The sequence below is a fragment of the Salvelinus alpinus genome, chromosome 20 (assembly GCF_045679555.1).
Source record: "Salvelinus alpinus chromosome 20, SLU_Salpinus.1, whole genome shotgun sequence".
Lineage (NCBI taxonomy): Eukaryota > Metazoa > Chordata > Actinopteri > Salmoniformes > Salmonidae > Salvelinus > Salvelinus alpinus.
In genome coordinates this window covers 15,447,242-15,461,428 of record NC_092105.1, presented here as the reverse complement: position 1 = coordinate 15,461,428, position 14,187 = coordinate 15,447,242, and the positions used below count along the sequence as shown (strand labels likewise).

At 42.9% G+C, this 14,187-nt stretch overlaps 1 protein-coding gene across 1 annotated transcript in view; it reads left to right on the top strand.

The window, feature by feature from the left end:
- Window positions 1-14,187, top strand: part of LOC139546352 (alpha-1,3-mannosyl-glycoprotein 4-beta-N-acetylglucosaminyltransferase A-like) — an 82,541-nt gene that overhangs the window by 17,210 nt on the left and 51,144 nt on the right. Inside the window, exon 3 of the mRNA XM_071354643.1 lies at window positions 12,724-12,891. Coding sequence (XP_071210744.1) covers window positions 12,724-12,891 — 168 coding nt within the window. The remainder of the gene's footprint in view (window positions 1-12,723; window positions 12,892-14,187) is intronic.

Below are 14,187 nucleotides of genomic sequence, written 5' to 3'. Positions count from 1 at the left end.
TTTCAAACAGTCCATTTATATTTTCCAACGGGGCTATATATTTAGGGGAGTTTCCCCCCCCCCTTTTTTTTCTCGCCTGAGTAGCCTCGTTTCACTGCCAAAAATTAAATTAAATCATCTAGTGTTCAGCGAAATAACAACACAATGTCAAATACAGGTAGCCTAGTCAAATAATTAACATCCAATCACATTAACCGTTACTCTCTCGCAGGAATTTCACTCCGTATGTACAGTAGCTGCTGCTCATTCCGTTTGCTTGAAAATTGATCAATGTTTAAAAAAAAGTAAGGCCCGCGTCCATAGAGACACATACTAGCTCTACTGGCAGTCCTGCTACTACCAGCAGTACTACACCTGCACCTGTCGACGACACAAGTTGTTCTGCTTCCACGAGCACATCCAATGCTAGCATCAGTAATTCTACATTTGTTGTTAGCCCAGCTAGCATGGACACTGACAGTTGTGAATCTGATGCAGCCGAAGAGCTACTGCCCCCTTACCCGGGAAAGCACCGAACAACAGACAGGGACGTTGGACCATCGAAGAGGCGCAAATATGATGAGAACTACATTGATTTGGGGTTCTCTTATATTGGGAGTAGTGTCTTTCCTCAGCCACAGTGTGTTATATGTGCAAAAGTACTATCTCACAACTCAATGAAACTGTAACTCTTGTGCAGACATTTAGAAATCAAACATGCCAATTTGGAAAATAAGCCACAGGAGTTTTTTGAGCGAGAATTAAGACGAATTTCGATTAGTAAGACATGTATAAAAGCAGCAGATACCATTAATAAGAAGGGACTAGAAGCATCTTATATGGTGAGCTACCGAGTGGTTAGGACAGGCAAGCCTCATACTATTGTGCACTTCTTCCTGCTGCCGCAGATATGTCTGGGACAATGCTGAGGGGAAAGGCCCAAAAAACTATACAGACGATGTCTTCGTCAAACACGGTTTTACAAAGCATCGGTGACATGGCAGGAGATGTTTTGAAACAATTACTGCTTTGCATACAAGCCAGTGAATTCTATGCGTTACAGCTGGATGAGTCAACAGACGTGGCGGGCCTGGCACAGCTCCTGGTATATGTCCGTTACGTTTATGGGGGGTCAATTAAGGAAGACATCCTCTTCCACAAACCACTGGAAACCAGGACAACAGGAGAGGATATTTTTAAAGTACTGGACAGCTATGTGACATCAAATGGGGGTCAAGATGTGTTGGTATCACTACTGATGGCGCAAAAACCATGACAGCGTGACATAGTGGAGTGGTAACACGTGTGCAAGCAGTTGCCCCCGACGCCACTTGGGTACACTGCAGAATCCACGAGAGGCTCTTGCTGCCAAGGGAATGGCTGACAGCTTGAAATACGTTTTGGACACTACAGTGAAAATGGTTCACTTTGTTAAAGCAAGGCCCCTGAACTCTCGTGTATTTTCTGCACTATGCAATGATATGGGCAGCGACCATGTAACGCTTTTACAACATACAGAAGTGCGCTGGTTATCAAGGGGCAAAGTATTGACACGTTTTTTTGAATTGAGAGACAAGCTTAAAGTTTTCTTTACTGACCATAATTTTCACTTGTCTTACCGCTTGAATGATGATGAGTTTCCCACACGACTGGCCTATCTGGGTGACGTTTTTTCTCGCCTGAATGATTTGAATCTAGGATTACAGAGACTCTCCGCAACTATATTCAATGTGCGGGACAAAATTGAGGCTATGATTAAGAAGTTGGAGCTCTTCTCTTTCTGTATTAACAAGGACAACACACAGGTCTTTCCATCATTGTATGATATTTTTTTTGTATGCAAATTAACTCAAGCTTACAGACAATGTTAAATGTTATTTAGCGAAGCAATTATGCAGGTATTTCCCGAAACGGATGACAAACAACTGGAATTGTTATCCCTTTCATGCCCTGTCTCCAGTCCACTTACTGATATCTGAACAAGAGACCTTCATCGAAATTGCAACAAGCGGTTCTGTGAAAATTGAATTTAATCAGAAGCCACTGCCAGATTTCTGGATTGGGCTGCACTCAGAGTATCCTGCCTTGGTAAATCGCGCTGTTAAGACACTGATGCCCTTTGCAACCTAGTACCTATCTGAGAGTGTATTCTCGGCCCTCACTAGCATGAAAACTAAATACAGGCACAGACTGTGTGGGGGAAATGATTTAAGACTGAGACTCTCTCCAATACAACTCAACATTGCAGAGTTATGTGCATCCTTTCAAGCACACCCTTCTCATTAACCTGTGGTGAGATATTCACAATTTTTGATGGACAAATAAGGTTTTATATGTAAGATGGTTAAATAAAGAGCAAAATGTATTGATTACTATTTGTGCCCTGGTCCTATAAGAGCTCTTTGTCACTTCCCACGAGCCGGGTTGTGACAAACTCAGTCATTCTTATGTTTTAATAAATGTATCGTATAGTGTGTGTGTGGCAGGCTTACAATGAGGGCAAAAAAACAACATTTGAGAGTGCGCCGACCCTGGTGCTAGAGGGGGTACGCAGCTGGAGGTTGATTGTTTTGAAGGGGTACGGGACTGTAAAAAGTTTGGGAACCACTGGGCTAGACCAATCATGTACCAAAGACATCTTAAATCACTTTTGTTTGATGTTTTTCTGCTGTGTATAATATGAGGTAGGCTATGTATTGTATAACGGCACAATAATTATTTTAAGGAAAATTAATTACATTTTGGGCTTGGTCCTGTGCATAGGTTCATTCATTCTAATATGCGTATGGTGTTTTGAGTGAATCACCTTAGAAAGTGCAGCCCATTTTGTTGTGATAGACTTTGAAACAACATCTACAATGACCGTGTTTTCCACTCAACGTTTTGTTGAACTTCTTTCTTGAAATTGATCATCACAGTGAGGTGATATTTAATTTTTTATTTTTAGAAGCATGGTACTGTTTTGATTGCATTTGTATTACTGTCAGAGCGGTTAGAGGGACGATAGAGCCCTGAGTACCAGGCCATTAGCGACCTGACGGTCATTAGCGAGTTGGGTACTACCAACGCATGTTTGGAGTGCATAAAATGAGATTACAGTGACTGCAGTCATGACTCATGACTGCTGGTGTGGCAGTAATACAGTCAGTCACTACAACAGCCCTAGCCATGCCTCATAGGGTGGTGTCATTTCCTCTGTCATTCTCATGGTTGTGACTGGGTGATGCTCATCTGCTGGCGCATAAGTCCATTGGTCTGTGTAGCCTGTTTGTGGATGGAGAAAGAAAGGGTACAGAGCATTCGGAAAGTATTCAGACCCCTTTTTCCACATTTTGTTATGTTACATCCTTATTCTAAAATGTATTAAATTGTTTTACAGACAATACCCCATAATGACAAACAGGTTTTTAGAAAATGTTTCAAATGTATTAAAAATAGAAATAGCTTATTTACATAAGTATTCAGACCCTTTGCTATGAGAGTCGAAATTGAGCTCAGGTGCATGATGATTGGAGACAGGCGCAGGAATACGTAATAGGGTTTTTTATTTTCTCCACCCAAACAAAAGAGTGAGGTGTAAACCTCTAAACAATACACAGGACGAGACCCGTAAAACAAGTGCACAATAACATGTAGCATGGAAGCCGATACAACAGCACAGGTACTCAAAGGACCAACGGACCTGGTAACAATAACCGACAAGGACAATGGGGAACAGAGGGCACATACATACACATACTAATCAGGGGGAATGGGAACCAGGTGTGCGTAATGAGACAAGACAGTCCGGGGTTGGTGGTAATGATCCAGTTCAGTGACGACTAGAAGGCCGGTGACATAGACCTCCGGAGCTGGTGAACGGTATGAGCAGCAGTACCGGGGGAATCCGTGACATCCTGTGGTAAATTCAATTGATTGGACATGATTTGGAAAGGCACACACCTGTCTACATAAGGTTCCACAGTTGACAGTGCACGTCAGAGCAAAAACCAAGCCATGAGGTCAAAGGAATTTGTACATAGAGCTCCGAGACAGGTGTCATGATGTGACTTTCATTAATCTGATGACTTATGTATCGAATCAACTAACTATGTTTCATTGTTACTCGAATAAATTAATCATGTAACAATTAAATCATTAGGATTTGGGGCACCACGGAATAAGTTTAACGAGTTACCATCTCCTGAATTAAACTCTATGATATCTATCGATAACAGTAATTTATTAATCATTACCACATATCAGTCTCATAATTCTGAATGTCACATACTCCTTGCATCTGCACAAACCCCAGCTTTACTGATCATTCCGTACACACATTGATTTACTAACTAACTAAATGATAACACAGGATATACACACACACACACACACACACACGGTATAGGTTATTAATTAGAAACTTAATACGATAAAAACCGGTCCCTAGCAGACTAACGACAAAATGACTGCTTTTTTATCAAAAGAGGAGTAAGGAGGGGAGAAAGAAAGAGACAACACTTATACACTTGTAACTATGCTCAGAGTAATCCTAATACTTTGCCCTGAACCGCCGCCCGTCTGGGTAAGAAATAATGAATGTATTTACCTGATGAATGTCTTCCTTCGTCGTGTATCTCTGTTGGACCCAGGGCTTCGTGAAAAGGGTCAGTTGGGCCTTCTCCCGAGCTCTCAAGTGTAAGGCTCTGATTGTCCACAAGAGGTCACAATGTCCTTCTTAGTTGTCCGTGGCTTCACTTTCACTTGTTCTGGAAGAGTGGTCCTCTGAAGACAACTAATCAGCTGTGTCGATGATCCCCAGTGGGGTGATGACGGCAGTGTAGTCGACGATGGTTTGAAGAGTAACAGGATGGTCCTACTTAAAATGTCCTTTCTTAGATACAGTACTTAGAATAGCTACTCAGCCGTAACATTGATTGTTAGAGAGGCTACTTTGTTGTCTTCACCTCGTGTTGATTTTCAGGGTTGTAACCAATGGAGACCTAAGCTGCAGCTTGAGTCTTTCTGGTATGTTAATTCTCAACTCATCCTTTATACACTCTCGTAAAAAGGGGTGTTTCCGCCATTCTGACACGCTCCCTTGAGCGTGGCTACTTACGGGGCAAATTATCATCAAAACTATGATCTTGTTAGGAATGTGATTTTAGTTTTCTATCTCAACAAAAATATTATTTTCATCCTTGATATTTCCTACACAACGTCAAGGATGTAATCCTGACCTACACAGTGTGAAAACTCTTCGTTACAATATTTTCATGATACATTTTATACCATTTTTAATGACATCATAAAATAGACATTAATTTCCCATATTCCATCTCTCATCATTCGCCACATTCGGATGTAAAAAATATTGTCCCAGTGTTCATTTTTGGATGTTAGTTTTTGAGCGGCAAAATGTCTCTGTAACAAAGATATTCCAATCACCACTACTGAAGATCTAAAAGAGTCCTCTGCTGCATACAATTTACAATTGGCATGAGGTGTCATAAAGCCCCCACATCAATCCCTCCTCTCCTCTGCGGGTGAGAGGGATCTGGTGGAAGTCAGATCCATTGTAAACCTGATCTTTGGATCTTCACAGGAGAGTCATGACACAGGAATGTGTTGAGGCACAGATCTGGGGAAGGGTACCAAAAAATGTCTGCAGCGTTGAAGGTCCCCAAGAACACAGTGGCCTCCATCATTCTTAAATGGAAGACATTTGGAACCACCAAGACTCTTCCTAGAGCTGGCCGCCCAAACAAACTGAGCAATGGGGGAGAAGGGCCTTGGTCAGGGAGGTGACCAAGAACCCAATGGTCACTCTGACAGAGCTCCAGAGTTTCTCTGTGGAGATGGTTGTCCTTCTGGAAGGTTCTCCCATCGCTGCAGCACTCCACCAGTCAGGCCTTTATGGTAGTGGCCAGACGGAAGCCACTCCTCAGTATAAGGAACATGACAGCCCGCTTGGAGTTTGCCAAAAGGCACCTAAAGGATTCTCAGACCATGAGAAACAAGATTCTCTGGTCTTATGAAACCAAGATTGAACTCTTTGGCCTGGAGGAAACCTGGCACCATCCCTACAGTGAAGCATGGTGGTGGCAGCATCATGCTGTGGGGAGGTTTTTCAGTGGCATGGACTGGGAGACTAGTCAGGATCGAAGCAAAGATGAACGGAGCAAAGTACAGAGAGATCCTTGAAGAAAAACTGCTCCAGAGCGCTCAGGACCTCAGACTGGGGCAAAGGTTCACCTTCCAACAGGACAACGACCCAAGCACACAGCCACGATTATGCAGTAGTGGCTTCAGGACAAGTCTCTGAATGTCCTTGAGTGGCCCAGCCGGAGCCTGGACTTGGACCTGATTGAACATCTCTGGAGAGACCTGAAAATTGCTGTGCAGCGACGCTCCCCATCCTACCTGACAGAGCTTGAGAGGATCTGCAGAGAAGAATGGGAGAAATTCCCCAAATACAGGTGTACCAGACTTGTTGCGTCACTCCAAAGCAGACGCTAGGCTTTAATCGCTGACAAAGGTGATTCAACAAAGTACTGAGTAAAAGGTCTGAATACTTACATAAATGTAATATTTTTGTTTGTTTATTTTTAATACATTTGCAAAAAAATAAATTGTTGCTTTGTCATTATGGGGTATTGTGTGTAGATTGAGGGGGGGGGAAACAATTTAATACTTTTTAGAATAAGGCTGTAACATAACAAAATGTAGAAAAAGCAAAGGGGTTTGAGTACTTTCTAAATGCACTGCAGATAGAGTAAGGATAGGGACAGAGAGAGGAGAATAGTGTTGAAGGAGCAGGGACAGATGGAGGGATGCTGAGGAGGAGTGTGTGTGTATGTGCCAGCCTTGAAAGGGCAGTGGCGTTTGGCATGATGACATGAGAGAACATTACGCCAACTAGGGCTGGGCACGCCAAACATGAAGATGTTTCCCGTTATAAATCAGACCTTTGGTAAAATGGCGCGTGAACGATCATTATAACTCCGCCTGATGGTGACAATTACGTCCTTATATGCTGTATACTTTGGAAGTATTGGAATTAGGCGGAGACAGTATCTGGAAAGAGCAATGGTGAACTTGATCAAATGTCTTTTTGAGGTGTTGGCAGAATGTTTTCTTCTCCAGTATCTGACCATTTCTGAAAGACAAACACAATTGCAAATCATTGTGGACCTGTAAACAGATCGTTTGAATGCAATAATGTTTTGCATTCACTTTTTCCAGTGAGACATCGTCTACTCTGTTATAAATGAACTACAGTACAGTGGTGCCCTACACACTACAATGCAACAGTCAACTGTCTGTTAACCTGTTAAATTCTACTCTGTTATAAATTAACTACAGTACAGTGGTGCCCTACACACTACAATGCAACAGATCAACTGTCTGTTAACCTGTTAAATTCTACTCTGTTATAAACCGCACCCCCTGTCGTCTGCATAGAGCAAAAACTAGACATTCTAATAACTTAATAGGTCCAGCTAAATGAGAGATGCGCATGTTAATTTGTTGTATGGCTACTTAGGGAATATGAACTGATCATGGCCAGAAAAGGTGAGTAATTTATTCTGCAATGGTTATGATATATGGATTATGTTTATATATGAAATATTGTCTACTTGAGAAATTTGAAATTATATAGCCTACAAAAAGTGAACCGTCTGTTCTACCATTAAACTGCACTTCGGACAGGATCACAAAATAGGGTGCTTGAAATAGCTTATCTATTTACTTGTGCGAAGTGGGTCCAATCAAATGAGAGATGGGAGGAATGGTAGCCTATCCTAACATGTAGGCCTCTAGGCTATTTCGAGTATTAAAACCATCACAATCAGAAAAGGTGAGGAATTTATACTGCAATGGTCATGGAAATAACACGGATAAAAGTAAACATGCCTATTTAAAAAAAAAAATGATTACAGTTGAAGTCGAAACTTTACATACACCTTAGCCAAATACATTTAAACTGTTTTTCACAATTCCTGACATTTAATCCCAGTAAAAATTCCCTGTTTTAGGTCAGTTAGGATCACCACTTTATTTTAAGAATGTGAAATGTCAGAATAACAGTAGAGGGATTTATTTCAGCTTTTATTTCTTTCATCACATTCCCAATGGGTCAGAAGTTTACATACACTCAATTAGTATTTGGTAGCATTGCCTTTTAAATTGTTTAACTCGGGTCAAATGTTTCGGGTAGTCTTCCACAAGCTTCCCACAATAAGTTGGGTGAATTTTGGTCCATTCCTCCTGACAGAGCTGATGTAACTGAGACAGGTTTGTAGGCCTCCTTGCTCGCAAACGCTTTTTCAGTTCTGCTCACAAATTTTCTATAGAATTGAGGTCAGGGCTTTGTGATGGCCACTCCAATACCTTGACTTTGTTGTCCTTAAGCCATTTTGCCACAACTTTGGAAGTATGCTTGGGGTCATTGTCCATTTGGAAGACCCATTTGCGACCAAGCTCTTCCTGACTGATGTCTTGATGTTGCTTCAATATATCCACATAATTTTCTTACCTCATGATGCCATCTATTTTGTGAAGTGCACCAGTCCCTCCTGCAGCAAAGAACCCCCACAGCATGATGCTGCCACCCCCGTGCTTCACGGTTGGGATGGTGTTCTTCGGCTTGCAAGCCTCCCCCTTTTTCCTCCAAACATAACGATGGTCATTATGGCCAAACAGTTCTATTTTTGTTTCATCAGATCAGAGGACATTTCTCCAAAAAGTACGATCTTTGTCCCCATGTGCAGTTGCAAACCATAGTCTGGCTTTTTTATGCTGGTTTTGGAGCAGTGGCTTCTTCCTTGCTGAGCGGCCTTTCAGGTTATGTTGATATAGGACTCGTTTTACTGTGGATATAGATACCTGTGTACCTGTTTCCTCCAGCATCTTCACATGGTCCTTTACTGTTGTTCTGGGATTGATTTGCACTTTTCGCACCAAAGTACGTTCATCTCTAGGAGACAGAACGCGTCTCCTTCCTGAGCGGTATGACGGCTGCGTGGTCCCATGGTGTTTATATTTGCATACTATAGTTTGTACAGATGAATGTGGTACTTTCAGACGTTTGGAAATTGCTCCCAAGGATGAACCAGACTTGTGGAGGTCTACCATTTCTTTTCTGAGGTCTTGGCTGATTTCTTTTGACTTTCCCATGATGTCAAGCGAAGAGGCACTGAGTTTGAAGGTAGGCCTTGAAGTACATCCACAGGTACACCTCCAACCTCCAAATGACATCATTTTCTGGAATTTTCCAAGCTGTTTAAAGGCACAGTCAACTTAGTGTATGTAAACTTCTGACCCACTGGAATTGTGATACAGTGAAATAATCTGTCTGTAAACAATTGTTGGGAAAATTACTTGTGTGATGCACAAAGTAGATGTCCTAACCGACTTGCCAAAACTATAGTTTGTTAACAAGACATTTGTGGAGTGGTTGAAAAACGAATTTTAATGACTCCAACCTAAGTGTATGTAACCTTCTGACTTCAGCTGTATGTTTTGGAGCATATTTTGTTTGTTCGCACAGTTAATAAATGAGACCCCAGGGGATCAGTGGCTTTGATACAATTTGATGTGACTGCTCTTCTGTTCTGCTCATCATTCTATCCTCTCTTTATTTCTCTCTCCAGACATGCTCTCAGCATCACACACATTCTCAATTTTCACTCTGTAATTGGGTATGACACAACAAACAAAGCTCTAATGAATGTCTTGATTTATTTTGATTGTGCCCGTCTCAACATGTTGTATGGGAAATGTTCCAGTCCCCTGCCCCTATACAGGGTATTGCCTTTTGCAGAGATGCCTGGTTCTCCAGAGGACACTAAAAGAAAGAGGGAGGATGGAGAGGGCGAGAGAGAAGGGGGTAGAGGGTAAAAAAGAGAACATTTCAGCAGCAAGTTAACTCAGCCACCCACATCCACATAAATATTGCAACACATACACACTAATACTGTCCCTTATTAACAGTCATAATCACACCGTCAGCTGCATGAATCGGTGACTGAGTGTTAGTGGAGGAGTGGGAGGGGATATGGTGGGTTGAGTATGGGTGTGAGACTGGATATTGTGGGTAGAGTATGGGTGTGAGACTGGATATGGTGGGTTGAGTATGGGTGTGATACTGGATATTGTGGGTTGAGTATGGGTGTGATACTGGATATTGTGGGTTGAGTATGGGTGTGAGACTGGATATGGTGGGTTGAGTATGGGTGTGAGACTGGATATGGTGGGTTGAGTATGGGTGTGAGACTGGATATTGTGGGTTGAGTATGGGTGTGAGACTGGATATTGTGGGTTGAGTATGGGTGTGAGACTGGATATTGTGGGTTGAGTATGGGTGTGAGACTGGATATTTGGGGTTGAGTATGGGTGTGAGACTGGATATTTGGGGTTGAGTATGGGTGTGAGACTGGATATTTGGGGTTGAGTATGGGTGTGAGACTGGATATGGTGGGTTGAGTATGGGTGTGAGACTGGATATGGTGGGTTGAGTATGGGTGTGAGACGACACACACAGCATGCAAGCGAACAACAAGGTCACTAGTCGGTGTGTTGTGCTGCAATGTTATTATTGTGTGACTGTGTTCTTGTGGAAAGCGCTGGGTCAAGTGGGATGCTGGTGGAAAGAGCGCTGGGTCAAGTGGGATGCTGGTGGAAAGAATAATACGTAACTGTGTGTGTGTGTGTGTGTTTATTAGGACAGTTTGAGGCTTGTCAGTAACCCTGTCCTGCCCCATCCCACCCCCATCACTAGCTACCATGAATAAATCAACCACCTTCACATGAATCACACTGACAATTGTGACAGGATGGCACTGGAGGGAAGGGGGATGTAGAGAGTATTAAATCAAATCAAATTTTATTAGTCACATACACATGGTTAGCAGATGTTAATGCGAGTGTAGCGAAATGCTTGTGCTTCTAGTTCCGACAATGCAGTAATAACCAACAAGTAATCTAACCTAACAATTCCACAACTACTACCTTACACACACACACAAGTGTAAGGGATAAAGAATATGTACATAAAGATATATGAATGAGTGGTGGTACAGAACGGCATGGCAGATGCAGTAGATGGTATAGAGTACGGTATATACATATGAGATGAGTACTGTAGGGTATGTAAACATAAAGTGGCATAGTTTAAAGTGGCTAGTGGTACATGTATTACATAAAGATGGCAAGATGCAGTAGATGATATAGAGTACAGTATATACATATGAGATGGGTAATGTAGGGTATGTAAACATTATATTAAGTGGCATTGTTTAAAGTGGCTAGTGGTACATTTTTACATAATTTCCATCAATTCCCATTTTTAAAGTGGCTGGAGTTGAGTCAGTATGTTGGCAGCGGCCGCTAAATGTTAGTGGTGGCTGTTTAACAGTCTGATGGCCTTGAGATAGAAGCTGTTTTTCAGTCTCTCGGTCCCTGCTTTGATGCACCTGTACTGACCTCGCCTTCTGGATGATAGCGGGGTGAACAGGCAGTGGCTTGGGTGGTTGTTGTCCTTGATGATCTTTATGGCCTTCCTGTGACATCGGGTGGTGTAGGTGTCCTGGAGGGCAGGTAGTTTGCCCCTGGTGATGCGTTCTGCAGACCTCACTACCCTCTGGAGAGCCTTACGGTTGTGGGCGGAGCAGTTGCCGTACCAGGCGGTGATACAGCCCGACAGGATGCTCTCGATTGTGCATCTGTAGAAGTTTGTGAGTGCTTTATGTGACAAGCCGAATTTCTTCAGCCTCCTGAGGTTAAAGAGGCGCTGCTGCGCCTTCTTCACAACGCTGTCTGTGTGGGTGGACCAATTCAGTTTGTCCGTGATGTGTACACCGAGGAACTTAAAACTTTCCACCTTCTCCACTAGTGACCCGTCGATGTGGATAGGGGGGTGCTCCCTCTGCTGTTTCCTGAAGTCCACAATCATCTCCTTAGTTTTGTTGACGTTGAGTGTGAGGCTATTTCCCCTATTAGGAGGGGTAGAGGAAGGGAGGAGTGTACAGGGAAATACAGTGAGGAGAAGAGGTAAAGGAGGGGGGATGGAATGGGGGAGGGGGGTGTAGAGGGAGGAAGAAATGAGAGGAGGAGCGAGATGAGTGACCGGAGGAAGAGGAAAGAGACAGGTAGTAGGGTGTAAGAGAGAAAGAGATGACAAGGAGGTAGAGAACAGGTGATAAGGGAACTAGAAAAGACAGAAGAGAGGGAGTGGTTGTCACTGCACTGAGGATGACAAGTCTTATTAGACAAGGTTCCTCTCCACCCCTCCCCCACATGCTCTAGTCCTGGGGAGAGAGGGAGAGAGCTCTTTGTTTGGTGTCCCATTTGTTGTAAACATGTTATCCTCAAGGGGGAAGCGGTTTAGGAGCAGAGTCATCCATAACAACAGACACTTTTAACAACTCAATAGCTATGTGTGTTTTCAATCTAGAAAATAGAGTATGCCTGCCTGAAGCAGAGCCATATTGGGTCTCGGAGCGATCTTTTGTCACAGGGTTTATTGCTTGTATTGGTTGTTGTTACAGTATAGTGATAAATCACATTGATGTCGTGTTCTGAAGATGCATAGAGGTTAAGCATTGCTAAGGGAGAAGTGTACTGCCCGCTCACAGAACAGTTTGGAAGGTTCTAACAGCACTTCATATTCTATTATGTATTACATGACTATCAGCCTACACTGGGACACATTGCTGGAATAATGAGCAGAAGATCTAACCCCCCCTCTCTCTATCCCTATAGAGAAGTTGGTAGCGTACCAGAGGGAGTTCCATGCCCTGAAAGAGCGTCTCCGTGTGGCTGAGTACCGGACCCTGCAACGATCTTCAGAGCTCAACAACATCCTGGAGCAATTCAGACGGGCCATTGCAGAGACCAACGGCAGCAAGAGTGCTCTCACCAACTTCTCAGGTACACACACACACACACACCGACACACCCATGATGGATCTAAACACACACACACACCCATGATGGATCTACACACACACACACACACACACACACACACACACACACACACACCGACACACCCATGATGGATCTACACACACACACACACACACACACACACACACACACACACACACACACACACACCCATCCACCCATGATGGATCTACACACACCGACACACCCAGGATGGATTTACATTTACCAGCTTCTCAGGTTACTGATCACAATATACACACACAAAAATACCCTTTCAAGCTGAATCCCCCCTTTGGGAACTCTGCCATTAATGTAGAAGAGATAATAGACTGGATCATTCAGTTCTCCTCCTATCTAATAGTGCCTGCCCCCTTAGTCTTATTGCTGCTCTCAGGCTTCAGACCATCTCCATCCGAACCAGGCCTTTAGTCATGCTAGACTTGAATTAGAATTAACATCATGCTCTAATCCTCCCCTCCACCCGGGACTTTGCTCTGAATGGAATTGTTCTACTCGTTCTGCTTCTATGATTCCGTTTTTTCTCAAACATTCTGCTAATTCTATAATGACTGTTTTTCTCAACCGTTCTACCAGTCTAATGCTATGATTCTCAACTGTTCTACCAGTCTAATGCTATGATTCTCAACCGTTCTACCAGTCTAATGCTATGATTCTCAACTGTTCTACCAGTCTAATGCTATGATTCTCAACTGTTCTACCAGTCTAATGCTATGATTCTCAACTGTTCTACCAGTCTAATGCTATGATTCTCAACTGTTCTACCAGTCTAATGCTATGATTCTCAACCGTTCTACCAGTCTAATGCTATGATTCTCAACTGTTCTACCAGTCTAATGCTATGATTCTCAACTGTTCTACCAGTCTAATGCTATGATTCTCAACTGTTCTACCAGTCTAATGCTATGATTCTCAACTGTTCTACCAGTCTAATGCTATGATTCTCAACTGTTCTACCAGTCTAATGCTATGATTCTCAACTGTTCTACCAGTCTAATGCTATGATTCTCAACCGTTCTACCAGTCTAATGCTATGATTCTCAACCGTTCTACCAGTCTAATGCTATGATTCTCAACCGTTCTACCAGTCTAATGCTATGATTCTCAACTGTTCTACCAGTCTAATGCTATGATTCTCAACTGTTCTACCAGTCTAATGCTATGATTCTCAACCGTTCTACCAGTCTAATGCTATGATTCTCAACTGTTCTACCAGTCTAATGCTATGATTCTCAACCGTTCTACCAGTCTAATGCT